The sequence below is a fragment of the Saccopteryx leptura genome, chromosome 3, assembly GCF_036850995.1.
Source record: "Saccopteryx leptura isolate mSacLep1 chromosome 3, mSacLep1_pri_phased_curated, whole genome shotgun sequence".
Lineage (NCBI taxonomy): Eukaryota > Metazoa > Chordata > Mammalia > Chiroptera > Emballonuridae > Saccopteryx > Saccopteryx leptura.
Genome location: NC_089505.1, coordinates 283753331 through 283767302, shown reverse-complemented (window position 1 = coordinate 283767302; position 13972 = coordinate 283753331). Strand labels below are relative to the sequence as shown.

Below are 13972 nucleotides of genomic sequence, written 5' to 3'. Positions count from 1 at the left end.
GATTTCTCTTATTTTACATAAATAATTACAACTCTGTTGCCTACTTAATAATGTTTGTAGACTATCCAGCATCCCAGGCATCATTTACTGCACCACATTAATTTGTCACTCTTGCCTAAAATATGGGGTCCTGCGTTTGGTTAGATCAGCAGTATATTCTTTTTATATATCAATCATATATTTCTACTAAGGTAGTTTATATTAAATGTATGGATAGCAATGCAAAGAGCTTTTTAAAATATTACCTGCTGACTTAGTAAATGTCTTCTCTTACGGTTTTATATAGTTTCAGTAAAGTTCATTGAAGGACCATACATTTATGTCTTTAAAATTTTACCTCTGGCATTTTTGTTCATAGTTTCAGCTTATCAAGCTTTTTAAAATCTTACTTTGGTGTATAATACCTTCTGTGTATTGAAACTTTATTGTGTTGTAACACACTGAATTCACTGCCTTTTGTCATTTAATTTGGTAGTAGCCCTTCAAATCATTATTTGATTAAGTTTGTTAAAAAAAGTAAAAGTAGGCAACCTGTCAGAATTATTACAAGTGAAATATTTGAATGAGGATATGAACTTAACATTTTCTGTTGTTTAATTTTCTGTGGTCATCTTTTTTCATTTAGGCACAACAGCTCTTGTCAGCATGTTTAGAAAAGATAGATATTTCTAGTACGGAGGGTTATGATTTGTTCATCACACAGCTTAAAGATGGTTTAAAAAATACATCTCATGAGACTGCAGCCAACCACAAAGTTGCTAAGGTAAGAAAAATTTTAAAAATTACCTTGTTTTCTGTAATAGGAAAAAAGGCCTTCATACTTTCACTTTTCTTTTCTTTTGGCTTTCTTTTGTTTTTTATACTTTCACTGTTCTGTGCTCCCTCTGCTCCCACTATTTTGGAAATATTTCAATTCTAGATTTTTTCACTCTTTTAAAACATGTGCTTATAGGTCATCTCAAAGTTGAAACTGTTTTTACTGAAGTTTGTCTTCAGTTTGTGTGAACTATTTTGCTTACGTTGTTCCTAAAGCTGCTGTGCTGGGTGACCCGTGTTGGTTGAGATGCTGATGTGAAAGTTCTGCCTTTCTCAGGTTATGTACTTCCATGAGAGATGAAATGTATCTTAGTAAATGGGACCATTTGGGGCTTCTTTGAGATTAAAAAAGTTTTTTTTTTGCGTGAGTAGAATGTCTGTGGTAGATAGTGCTTTGAATTGAATTCTTGGATATATCATTAATTTCTTCTGCATTTTTCTTTTAATATCTTTTCTAAGTTAAAATTGTAGAACAGCCTGACCAGGCGGTGGTGCAGTGGATAGAGCATTGGACTGGGATGCAGAGGACCCAGGTTTGAGACCCCGAGGTCGCCAGACTGAGTGCGGGCTCATCTGGTTTGAGCAAAAAGCCCACCAGCTTGAACCCAAGGTTGCTGGCTCGAGCAAGGGGTTACTCGGTCTGCTGAAGGCCCGCGGTCAAGGCACATATGAGAAAACAATCAATGAACAACTAAGGTGTTGCAACGCGCAATGAAAAACTAATGATTGATGCTTCTCATCTCTCTCCGTTCCTGTCTGTCTGTCCCTGTCTATCTCTCTCTCTCTCTGAAAAAAAAAAAAATTGTAGTACATACAAAGTTTCTATATTGAAGGATATAACGTAGACGATAAAATCCATTTATCTAAAAATAACTTGTGCTTTTATAAATTTTTTCCCTCAAGTACAGTTGCAGTTATGCTAAAATACTGTGGTATAGTGTCTTAATCTGTATGGGCTACAATAACAGAATACCACTGATTGGGTAGCTTATAAACAACAGAAAATTATTGCTCACAGTTGGAGGCAGGGACATCCAAGATGAAGAAGTCAGTGCGGTTGCCTTCTGGTGAAGTCCTTCCTGGTTCATAGCTGGTACCTCTCACTGTGTGCTCACAGGGCAGAAAGGGCAAAGGATATTTCTGGAGCATTTTTTTGTAAAGACACTAATTTCATTCATGAAGTTATTTACCTCATGATTTAAGTGTCTCCAAAAGACCCTACCTATTAATACCATCATCTTTGGGGGTTAAAATCTCAACAGATGAATTTGGAGAATCAGGGGCAACACAGATATTCCAACTATAGCATATAGCTTGTCCTTGTTTTTTTTTTCAAGTAGGATGTATTTTTAACATCTTTACATATAAATTCTCATAGAGTGTCTGTGTTTTTTCTGATATTTATACTGAATTTTATTCTGTAAATTTTTGATGATTTTATTTACCCATATCCCATTGATAGAACATTTTATTTAGTAACACAAACCATACTCTGCATTTCAACAGAGAATTTATTATAAGGAATTGATTTAACATGTTTGAGAACTAGAAAAGTGAAAAAGAAACACTAGGGTGACACCGATAGTAGCTACAGGAAGCAGCGCTCACCCAGATGAGGTTAGGTTCGTCAGACCCTACAAACTTAGGGAAAGGGCCTTGTGGCTCTGGGTCTCAGATTTCTGAACAGGAGGTGCTGCCCAGCTGGTACCTGTGGAGCTTGGAGCATGTGGAACTGAAACTCATAACTGAAAAGAGCTGCTACTTGGCTGATGTTAGTACCTCTGAGGGAACTCTAGGAGATGGGTTCTGGGAACGCTAAGGAAACAAGACAGGAAACTGCCACAAGAATCAACTGCTGCCACCAGGTGTTTTGTTGAAACAACACTAACAACAATGACAAGTGATAGCAAGGAGCAAGTTTTTCTCCCCTTAGTATGTTTCGCAGTTTCCACCCTGTGTTCCTTTTGCCAGAGCCCAACAGCCAGGAAACTGGTTGGCAAAGAGGGAATATAGTTTGTAGAGTCCCAGCCCCAACGTGACAGAGAAGAGAAGTAAAGGGTAGGTTTGGAGCTTAGAGACAGTAGTTTAGTAATGGGCATAGCCCACCCCTCGCTTACTAAGCATCCACATACACACTATCTATGGGTATCTGAACTTTCATACAACAAAAATATTATGCTTTTACTTAACAAGAGGCACTGTTCCTTTTTACAAATTAATCTCCCTCCCTATCCCCAGAAAGGAGAGAAATGAACTTCCAAAAGATATATTTATATTATCCTTCCCTAGGTAATATTAACTACTCCTAAAATTTAGTCTCAACTCTTTCAGGTAACAGAATCTGCTACCTAAAGACTAAATTAACTATAAATAAAATTTTTTTTTTTTTTTTTTTACACAGAGAGAGAGGGATAGATAGGTACAGACAGACAGGTACGGAGAGAGATGAGAAGCATCAATCATTAGTTTTTCATTGCGACACCTTAGTTGTTCATTAATTGCTTTCTCATATATGCCTTGACCGTGGGCCTTCAGCAGACCGAGTAATCCCTTGCTCGAGCCAGCGACCTTGGGTCCAAGCCAGTGAGCTTTTGCTCAAACCAGATGAGCCCGTGCTCAAGCTGGCGACCTCGGGGTCTCGAACCTGGGTCCTCGGCATCCCAGTCCGACGCTCTATGCACTGCGCCACCGCCTGGTCAGGTGAGGATCATTATTTTTGACTAACTCTCAATGTAGAGAAAGTGAACATCCACTTGTACTGATTGAAGTTCTGCCCACTGAGAAGACTTACCTTCATCACTCTCCTGATTGGGGCTGTGGTGTTGCTGCCGTCCACTTTGTACCCCACTTTTTTGGGGTGGTACCAGCGTAACATGAAGAACCATCTGTAAATCCGAGCCAGGGGTTTTCTTCCTCAGTTATCTTATCATAAGGAATTTAGTGTAGAATGAAATGGTGGCACTATGATAGATAAGAGTAGGTATTGTAGAAATCTGAGTTGCTTGCTTATTCAGCTTGTCCTAAACTTGCCTTTGGCTTTCTCAAGAGTAATGTCTTATAAACCCCTTGTGCCCAATGCTGTGGTTAATGTGTCAGAGAATACCTACTTCATGATGGATAGCACTGATTGCTCACACATTTGTCTGATGAATAGGTCTTAATTTTTATTAGGGACTGCTAAGAAGCCAAGAGCTGTTTCTTGAGAGTAGAGCAAGTATTTACAGGAGAGACATGCTTTAGTCTACTATTCTGCCTTGTGATCGTTCCAATTCAGATTGCCGGGGACTCCTTATAGCAGCTTTACTTGCCACAGACCCCTGTATTGTTACTGGATATATTCAAAAGCTATAAGCGGTAGAGCTCTTGCAGTTCATGCTGGGTCTGGTGCAGAGCTTCTTGTTCTGTACCTTATGTAATATTATTTGATAATTAAGTTAGAGCAACACACTCAAATATGATGAATATTGGATCAAAAATTCAGTTAGACCCATGAAGCATTGTGCCTCATTTTTAGTATTTGCTATTATAAGTTGTATCAACTTTCTTGCAACTTGGAGGAAATATCTTGACAAGCCCGGGCCATTAGACCTGCAGAAATTTCAGATGTTGCAGGACCCTGAGGTTTTCTGGGGATTATTGATTCTCCTTAGCTTGCATGTTAATTACTAAGACATTTAAATTCCTTTCTACCTCCTCTTCATCTGGACCAATTAGTGTGATGTTATCAATGTAGTAGACCAATGTGGTGATCTGCAGGATGTTAGTTTGATCACAGTTTCTACAGACTAGATCAGTGTTTTTCAACCAGTGCTGGAGTGCCAGAAATTTCATGCCGGTTTGCAAAAGAGTTAAGCACCCTGATAGTATGTGAAGATTATAGACCCAGTGATTTTAGCTTATGCTCAGGGTGATTGCCACTTATCAGCCTGTATATTGCATGAAAATACTATTGAGGTTGTCTTAGATATCTTTGTAACTTGTAGCCTTGTTCAAACAACCTTTTGCCCCATGTAGAGCATTCACAAATCATGCACAAAAGACAAAAAGTATTCAGACAGATTTATGTAGTATTCAATGCATGGTACATGTGGACTTCAAATATCGAGCAATAGCTTGTACCATGTTGCACTATTAGGCTCAGTAAGGTAAAATTTTATTTGTTATGTGTTTCCTTTTCGTCCAGCTAGGTCATCAGTCCCCAAATGTAAGAAGGTTGATGCCCTGATGGGATAGCTTAGTTGGTTAGAGCATTATTCTGAAGCATAAAGGTTGCTGGTTCGATCCCCGGTCAGGGCACATACAGGAACGAGTTATGTTCCTATCTCTCTCTCTCTCTCTCTCTCCCTCTCTCCCTCCCTCCCTCCCCATTCCTTTCTATTTATATAAAAAATCAATTAAAAAAAAGGTTGAAAACCACTGGACTAGATTATGGTAAAGAGCATGAAATTAGGCCCAGGGTAAGACTGTGAAGATTTATAGTTATAGCCAGATAAAAGCAGTTACTTCTGGTTGGTCCTTAAAAATAATAGAGGGAAAAAAGTATTTGACAGAAATGTACATAATTGTGTACCAGATATCAAGGGATTTGTTGATTTTCTTCTGTAAAGATAACCCATCATCTTGAACAGCAGCTATAGTTCAAGTTACTACCACCTGATAGTTTACAATCCGTATTCTTCAAGATCCATTTACTTTCAGCATAAGCTAAACAGGCAAGTTGAATGGAGGTGAGATAGTTTGAATATCCTTATATCTTTCAGGTCTCTTATAATAGCCTTAGGGAATGAAAGTTCTAGGGGCTTCCACTTGGCCTTTCTTGCTTTAATAGTTCTCAGAGAGGCTCAGAGACAAAAATTAACAGTGCAGGAATTTTTCTCATTGTTTGTTCTATATCTCTTAATTATGCATTTGGGAACTGGAAAAATATCTACAGGATAGGTCTGGGGACACACAGAACTCACTAAGATAGCTTTGAGCTAAAACTATTAAATCACTTAACCATATAAGTCCCTATTTTCACTAGTGGATCCCTGTGATGTTTTAGGTCAGTTCGTTGTTACTGTCCTACAAAGTCTGAAAGATCATAGTATTTTCTATCCTCTCAGCACAGTGACTGTAGTAAATGCCCACAGGTACCTTTAAGGAAGGCTTAGAGTACGATTTGCAATGTACAGTGGAGGCATTGTTATAGGGTTCTTTTTCAGGGGGATTCAGCTTCCCTTTCAACCTAGGGGCTCTGGATAGGTGAACAGGGTAGGTCTTGAAACAAAGAGGCTTTTATTCTCTCTTTGTTCTTCTTTGTTCTTTGTTGTTTAGTAGTTCAAGTCATATTTCTGGACACAAGTTTTTTCAGTCATATAGTTAAGTAATAATTTAAGTAGGCTGCTTAGATTATACTAGACAGAGTAGAAACCTTTCATAGGTGAGCAGGGAAGGATATAAAGATGAAATTACTTTAGACTTCTAGGAGAATAATACTTATCATTTATGCAGTCTAACTTTTTAAAATTTTTTTAATTTTTTAAAATTTATTTACCACTCAGACTGCGTTCTCTCCCTCTTACCTCCCAAAGGAAGAGAATAACGATGCAGTCTAACTTTTTTTTAAAATTTATTTTTTATTTATTCATTTTAGAGAGGAGAGGGAGAGACAGAGAAAAAGAGAGAGAGAGAGAAGGGGGGGGGGGAGCTGGAAGCATCAACTCCCATATGTGCCTTGACCAGGCAAGCCCAGGGTTTTGAACCGGCGACCTCAGCATTTCCAGGTCGACGCTTTATCCACTGCGCCACCACAGGTCAGGAGATGCAGTCTAACTTTTAAAGTAATTATTTATTGAATGCCTACTCTGTTAAACATTGCACCAATCCTTATTTGAATTCTCATGAGAATATTATATGAATAGGTATTTGATATTTTCCATTTCACATGAGCAGGAAACTGAAATTAATTTAACCTGGGTACCATAGCTGATGATGAATATGAACGTGGAATCTAAGTTTCTGTGACTACAAGATACATGCTTTTTAGTTTTGCTGTATTGTGGTGACAATAACAATAAATATGGTATATTAGAATCTGCTAAACCAAAATATTTCTTATCTGCCTCAGTCGTGATAAATTGTACGTAATACTATGTTCTTACGAGTGGAGATATTTGAGTGCCTAGTTTGTGTTTAACATTGAATATGTGCTGGAGAAATATTAAATATTATAGGTGATTTCAGTTATCCTTACTTATGGTTGGGATATGTGAGAAGGTGTGCTATCATCTTGTTCTAAATTGCCTTTTTTTCAGGTAGAGTTTAGTTGAGATTTTATTTTTTACAGAATTGCAAGTTTCTGCTTTAACTGATGAATTAATGGAGTAAACTGACTTGAGACTGATAAATAGTTCCTTATTTTAGAATGTATATGTTCTGTTTTTGGTTAAAACTGTTGCGTACATTTTCCTTTGCTTATACACCCCATTTTCTTTCAGTGGGCCACAGTTACATTTCATCTTCCTCATCATGTGTTAAAGTCCATTGCCAGTGCCATTGTGAATGAACTCAAGAAATTAAATCAAAATGTTGCTGCCTTACCTGTGGCGTCCTCAGTGATGGACAGATTGTCTTACCTCTTACCTAGTGCACGTCCAGAACTTGGAGTGGGGCCAGGCCGTTCTGTGGACAGGTATAACCTTACTTATAAAGAGATTTAATTCTAAGATTGAATGCATTAGTTTTTTAATTAACCAAGAGTAACTGTAAATTTGATGATTAAAAAATAAATTTTAGAATGTTTTTGAAAACAATTTCAATGGATATTTCCATCAAAATACTGAAGCGAAGTAAACTACTACTCAAAACATTATTTGTTTTAGTCCCTGGAAGGTATTTAAAACTATGTTTTGAAAATTTTTACTTCTTACTTGCTTAATAAATATTTGAATCAACTTAAAATATTATAATTATTCACTATATAAGAATTTCTTTTCTCATTGAAGTCCTGTGATCTTTGAGACACATTTTGATAAATTAAAAAATGGTGCCAGAATCCAAGTGTAAGAGCCATATATTGGGAATTGAAGTGTAAGGGGTGGGTGAAGGGGAGGGGCACAAAGTTAGAAGGTGACGGAAGACAATTTGACTTTGGATGATGGGTATGCAACATAATCAAATGTCAAAATAACCTGGAGATGTTTTCTCTGAACCTGTGTACCCTGATTGATCAATGTTACTCCATTAAAATTAATAAAAAATTTAAAAAAGAGCCATATATTATTTTTTACTTAAAATAATAAAAAAAGTTAAAAATTTAATTAGCACAGTTTTGAATTAAGAATTTTATGCTCCCTGCTTTGGATTTAAAGAGTATTACAAAAATCATATCTCAACCATCATTTTTTTAAATAGAGATTTATTGAGGTTCTGTTTTATGTAAAACTAATTAAAAAGCCATTAATGCATTCCTTTAAAAACTTAAAGATGTGTTATTTGAAATAACACATCAGATTCTTATTAAAACCAGTGAAGTTTAAAACTGTTATACTGAAATATTAAATTTAAAAATTCTGCTTAAGTTTAATTTGCCTTCACATGGAGCATTTTATGTTTCACATTTTCATTGGTGTAAATTGTAACTTCCTGTGCTTTTTTCTGAAGTACATTTATAATAGTACATGCTGATGTTAGCAAAGGCATTACTGAATGAATTAACTTTTAACTTTTATAAATTACGGCTCTTATATTTGCAATATTTGTTAGTTTACCTCATGGTAAACAGACTTTACCTAATTGCCTTTTTTAAGTGATTTCATTATATAAATAACTTTATAGGTTGTATTAAAATTTGCAAAGATTTTTTTGTATTCCATAGTAACATTGCTATCTCTATATTTTGGGCAAAATGTAGAAACTGTCATTTTTAATACGAATAACTTTCCGATGACATGTGCTGTGATTATCCTTAAAATATTTGGAATATGTCTGGAGAGGGGGGAATCTATACTTAGAACAAATGTTTCTTGGCTGAGAGCTATGTCTGTCTTGAAATTATAAAACAGCCCCCCTCAGAACTATTTTCATTGCGAACAGTAGCAGGGTTTCTAAAGAAATCAGTGCAAGCTGTGGTAAATATTTTAGGAAATGAATTGATGGGATAGGATATTCAGTATTTTTGAAGGTGTTAAAATGTCTCAGAATATTATTTTTGATGTAGACTGTGTGTTTGTTTCAGTAAAAATGAATCTAGGCCTGACCTGTGGTGGCACAATGGATAAAGTGTCAACCTGGAATGCTGAGGTCTCCAGGTCGCTGGTTCAAAGCCCTGTGCTTGCCTGGTCAAGGCACATATGGGAGTTGATGCTTCCTGCTACCCCCCCTTCTCTAAAATGAATAAAATAAAATCTTTAAAAAAAAATGGATCTAGGATCCTTATGAGGACCTTGATGCACCTAGGTCAGCTGGAGGTTTGAATTAGGTTCACTTTGATGGTATTGTTGTTCTGTTTGGGGACAGTTTTCTAAGACTGATACAGGTCTTAAAGATGTCTATTGCCTGTAAAGGATAAAGCTTTTTTAAACCATAGGCATTGTGTTTTTCAGACCAGAACACAACCATGAGTTAAACCTAAGATCACTAACAATATTATAGGAAATTATGTACTAATTTAAGGTAGAATTTAAAGAAAAATATTTTTCCTTCCTGTTACCAGTTATACATTTGTATTAGGAAGAGTGTGCTTTGCCTACCAGTTTTTTCTTAAAACCTTTTGGACTTTTTCTAATTTTCGTATGATTCTGTAAAAAAAAAAATGCTATAACACTCTGTTACAGGTTCATGCTCAGTAAGCTCATATATTTTAATATGATAACATATAAAGATTTCCTGTTTTGATAATTCTGTGGAGAGTACAACTTTCCAGGAAACTGATTTCTCTGGAGGAAACAAAAACTGCTTACTACTTAAAACATATTAAATTAGAAAATACTTTCTCAATGTGGTTGAGATAAAACTACTGTTTCTTTGGTTGTGGTTTTATCCACTTATTATGCCAACTTATTATCCACTTGGCACATGATGATAGCATGCTACTCTGTGCTTCTCCATTTCCAGATGTGATATTCTCTCCTTCGTAATTATGCAACGTAGGTTATCTGCCACTGGAATTGTTTATCATTTGTGGCCATCAATCAGGTTTCTTTTCCCTTTCCCTGTTTAAGAGAAATTCCTTAAAGTGATCATTTTTAGTTTAAAATACAAGTTTAAATGTGGTCATTATATTGTTCCTAGTTTCTGTTGATAATTAAGCAAAAATTTTTTAGTGTGAAATAGGAGTGTCATTATCACTTGATGCCTAATTTTGATTATATAAATTATGTTTACTTTTAGATCGTTAATGTATAGTGAAGCTAACAGACGGGAGACATTTACTTCATGGCCTCATGTAGGCTATAGATGGGCACAGCCGGATCCCATGGCTCAAGCTGGATTTTATCATCAGGTAAAAATGATTATAAAAAAAAAATTCTTTAAAAAATGTTTTTCAAAAACTTATTTTATGTATCCTGGCTCTGTGCTTCTGTGTTGTATGCCTTTATGTAAGTTGTTTTTTAAAAAAATTCTTTCATCAACTGTCTGTTTTCTATGTCTTGTCTTGTGTATGAAAAGAAAAATAAATTGTTAAAAAGTAACTGAGGCCTGACCTGTGGTGGTGCAGTGGATAAAGCATCGACCTGGAAATGCTGAGGTCGCTGGTTCGAAACCCTGGGCTTGCCTGGTCAAGGCACATATGGGAGTTGATGCTTCCAGCTCCTCCCCCCTTCTCTCTCTCTTTCTCTCTCTCTCCCTCTCTCTCTCCTCTCTAAAAATGAATAAATAAAAAAAAAAAATTAAAAAAAAAAAAAAGTAACTGAGTTAATGCTGCACAACTATTTTCTTTCAGAAAATAGGCAGTATTCTTCAGGTATGTTTTTTTAAAAGTATTCTCTTTGGATATGTATTTATTTTTGCTATTTAACTTCTGTATTTATGACATAGTAGTAGCTGCTTAGGGTAATTCAATAAAAGCAACGTATTACTCCTGAAATTCTTACTTTATTTTGGATATAAATTACCCATATACTGTATAACTATAGTAGCAGTATTGTGGGTACTAAAATGCAATCTGAATACATATTTTGTTGACTAAGACATTGTGCAGAAAGAGGAATAGTCAAGGGAAATAGTCATAGTTTTATGTAGGGAAAGAGGCTAGTGTATATTGTAGGGATTAATGTGACAAAAACACAGGAGAATGGGACAGAAGGAAGTTATAAAAAAATGAGTTTAGATAAGCATACTTACTAATTTAAAGAATTGAGTACAGTGGAGATGACTTACTACCATTTTACCCCTGCCAAAGAATCGTAGATAGCTAATACTTACATGTAGGTTTTACATATAGCTTGCTTTTAGAATTCAACTAAACTTTGAAATACATTGAAGTCACTGACATGAAGAATCTAAAGAGTGATTATTCCTTAGTGTCTTGAAGTTTCTCTATGTTAACTAAAATTAAATCAGAATATCATATATTTGAATGTTTTATTCAGATTTTCAGTTAGTCATTTGGAGACACTCTAATATTAGAATCACTGGAATTTTTTTCTTGAATTAAGGATTAATTATGGACCTTTTTTTCCTAACAGTTTATCTTCGTATTTGGTGTCATTTCCTAGAATAGTTTCTGTGAAGAGATGACTTAATATTTTTCCTGTTGAGTTATTATTATTTATTGTATTCTATCTTCTCAGAGAGATCAAATCTTAGGTTTTCGAGAATCTTCTGTCTATATTAGGGGCTGATTATTTTTAATCTTTTAAAATATATAATAAATGTATACCTGTAGACATAGTAAATGCTAATTAAAGTAAGTGATCAAAAATAATAATACCGGCCTGACCAGACGGTGGCACAGTGGATAGAGCGTCAGACTGGGATGCGGAGGATCCAGGTTCAAAACCCTGAGGTCGCAGGCTTGAGCGCGGGTTCATCTGGTTTGAGCAAGGCTCTCCAGTTTGAGCAAAGGGTCACTCAGTCTGCTGAATCATCCCTCCCCCTCAAGGCACATATGAGAAAGCAATCAATGAACAACTAAGGTGCCGCAGGGAAGAATTGATGCTTCTCATCTTTCTCTCTTTCTGTTCCTCTCTCTGATTCTTTGTCTCTGTCCAAAAAAAAAAAAAATAGGTACCAGTTTTTAGAGCTGTATTTCAGTTCAAGTTTTGTTACAATATTTTACATATATGTAGCTTGTCCCATTAGGTTTACTAGTCTGTTTCCTTTTTACTTGCCCTTTCTTGTCTTTATATGGAGTAATTCAGTTTGTAATAATAAACCTGTTAGACTACTTATTTTCTATACTTGACTATATTTCAAATACTTTAGTACTGTGATCAGAAGATACTAATCAGAGATTGTGTATGTGTCTGTTTCCATATTTGATTTAGTGGTCATTTTCTGATGAAACAGTTTTTCAAATACTGGGGGTTCAGTGTACTGTTGAAACTTAATAGTGTTTTTTTTCAACATAGAATTTTACCTAAATTTATTGTTTTAGGAGAGGTTTTATTTTTTCTTATTAAAAAGCTACTTAATATTGATTAACCATGTCTGTCTTCTTTATAACTTTGCAGCCTGCCTCATCTGGAGATGATAGAGCCATGTGTTTTACTTGTAGTGTATGTCTCGTTTGTTGGGAACCTACTGATGAACCTTGGTGAGTCTTGATTTTTCTTGGCAGAACAGGCTAAGTTAAACCTATAAACGTGCTTCTAAATTTTAACTTTTCTGATCTAGATATAATAATATTCATGCCTTTCTGCCATTAATATTTTTGCCTTTGTCTCAAGAAGATGAGGTAGCACTGTCTATGCTCTGTCACATCACTTGGCATACAATGTGTCTAAGGTCTTTCACTTCCTAAAAACTGTAGGAAGTGAAGAATTAGAATCAGACTCTGGAAACCAGGAGGCTATGATAAAATAAACGACAAGAGTATGATTCAGTTTGATTGTTTAATACAGATCTGTCGATGCAGGCTGCCATCGGGGGATCCACAGGTCAGGGTCCTATGATTCACATTTTTAATTTTTAAATTTTTTATTTTTTTGTATTTTTCTGAAGTTGGAAACGGGGAGGCAGTCAGACAGACTCCCGCATGTGCCCGCCCGGGATCCATCTGCCATGCCCACCAGGGGGCGATGTTCTGCCCATCTGGGGCATCACTCTGTTGCAACCAGAGCCATTCTAGCGCCTGAGGCATAGGCCATGGAGTCATCCTCAGCGCCTGGGCCAACTTTGCTCCAATGGAGCCTCGGCTGTGGGAGGGGAAGAGAGAGACAGAGAGAAAGGAGAAGGCGAGGGGTGGAGAAGCAGATAGGCGCTTCTCTTGTGTGCCCTGGCCGGGAATCGAACCCGGGACTCCTGTACGTCAGGCTGACGCTCTACCACTGAGCCAACCAGCCAGGGCCCACATTTTTAATTTTGAAGTAATTTTAGTTGATTTTTATCCTAGTGAATGAAAAAATTAGTACTTGGTGAAATATTAGAGGTAATATATTGAAACCTTATTTTTACAAATAACTACTCTGAGGCCCTATTAATAGAAAGAGTAATAATGGCCAATACAGGGTGGGGCAAATACAGGTTTACAATTGTTCCTATGGAAATAATACAGTCATTAAAAGTAATGTAAGAAAAATGGCCGGTTGCTCAGTGGATAGATTGTCAGCCTGGTGTGTGAATGTCCCAAGTTCAATTCCTGGTCAGGGCACACAGGAGAAGTGACTATCTGCTTCTCTTTCCCCTCTGTCTCCCCCTTTTTGTCTTCTTCCTCTCCTGTAGCCAGTGGCTTGCTTTATTTGAGCATGGCCCTGGGCACTGAGGATAGCTCAGTTGGTCTGAGCAGGTCAGCCTAAGGTGCTAAAAATAGCTTGGTACTAGAGCATCGACCACAAACGGGTTGCCGGATGGATCCCAGTCAGGGCACAGCCGGGAGTCTGTCTCTCTACCTTCCCTCACCTCGCGTAAAAAAAAGTAAAAAAGATACAAGAATAAACTTTTGTGTACTCACAACTGTATACCTATATTTTTTACTAATTTAATTTTAAAAATAGCCCTATGAGGTAGGTAT

At 36.4% G+C, this 13972-nt stretch overlaps 1 protein-coding gene across 10 annotated transcripts in view; it reads left to right on the top strand.

Moving 5' to 3' along the window:
- The window catches only part of BIRC6 (baculoviral IAP repeat containing 6), a 238151-nt gene that overhangs the window by 34046 nt on the left and 190133 nt on the right, over window positions 1–13972 (top strand). For all 10 annotated transcript variants that reach the window (XR_010750445.1, XM_066378557.1, XM_066378563.1 and 7 more), the window contains exons 3-6: window positions 626–763; window positions 7296–7489; window positions 10189–10300; window positions 12474–12556. Coding sequence is in view for 9 of the 10 variants with exons in the window: in XM_066378557.1 (XP_066234654.1) it covers window positions 626–763; window positions 7296–7489; window positions 10189–10300; window positions 12474–12556 (527 nt within the window). In the remaining variant the exon portion in view is untranslated. The remainder of the gene's footprint in view (window positions 1–625; window positions 764–7295; window positions 7490–10188; window positions 10301–12473; window positions 12557–13972) is intronic.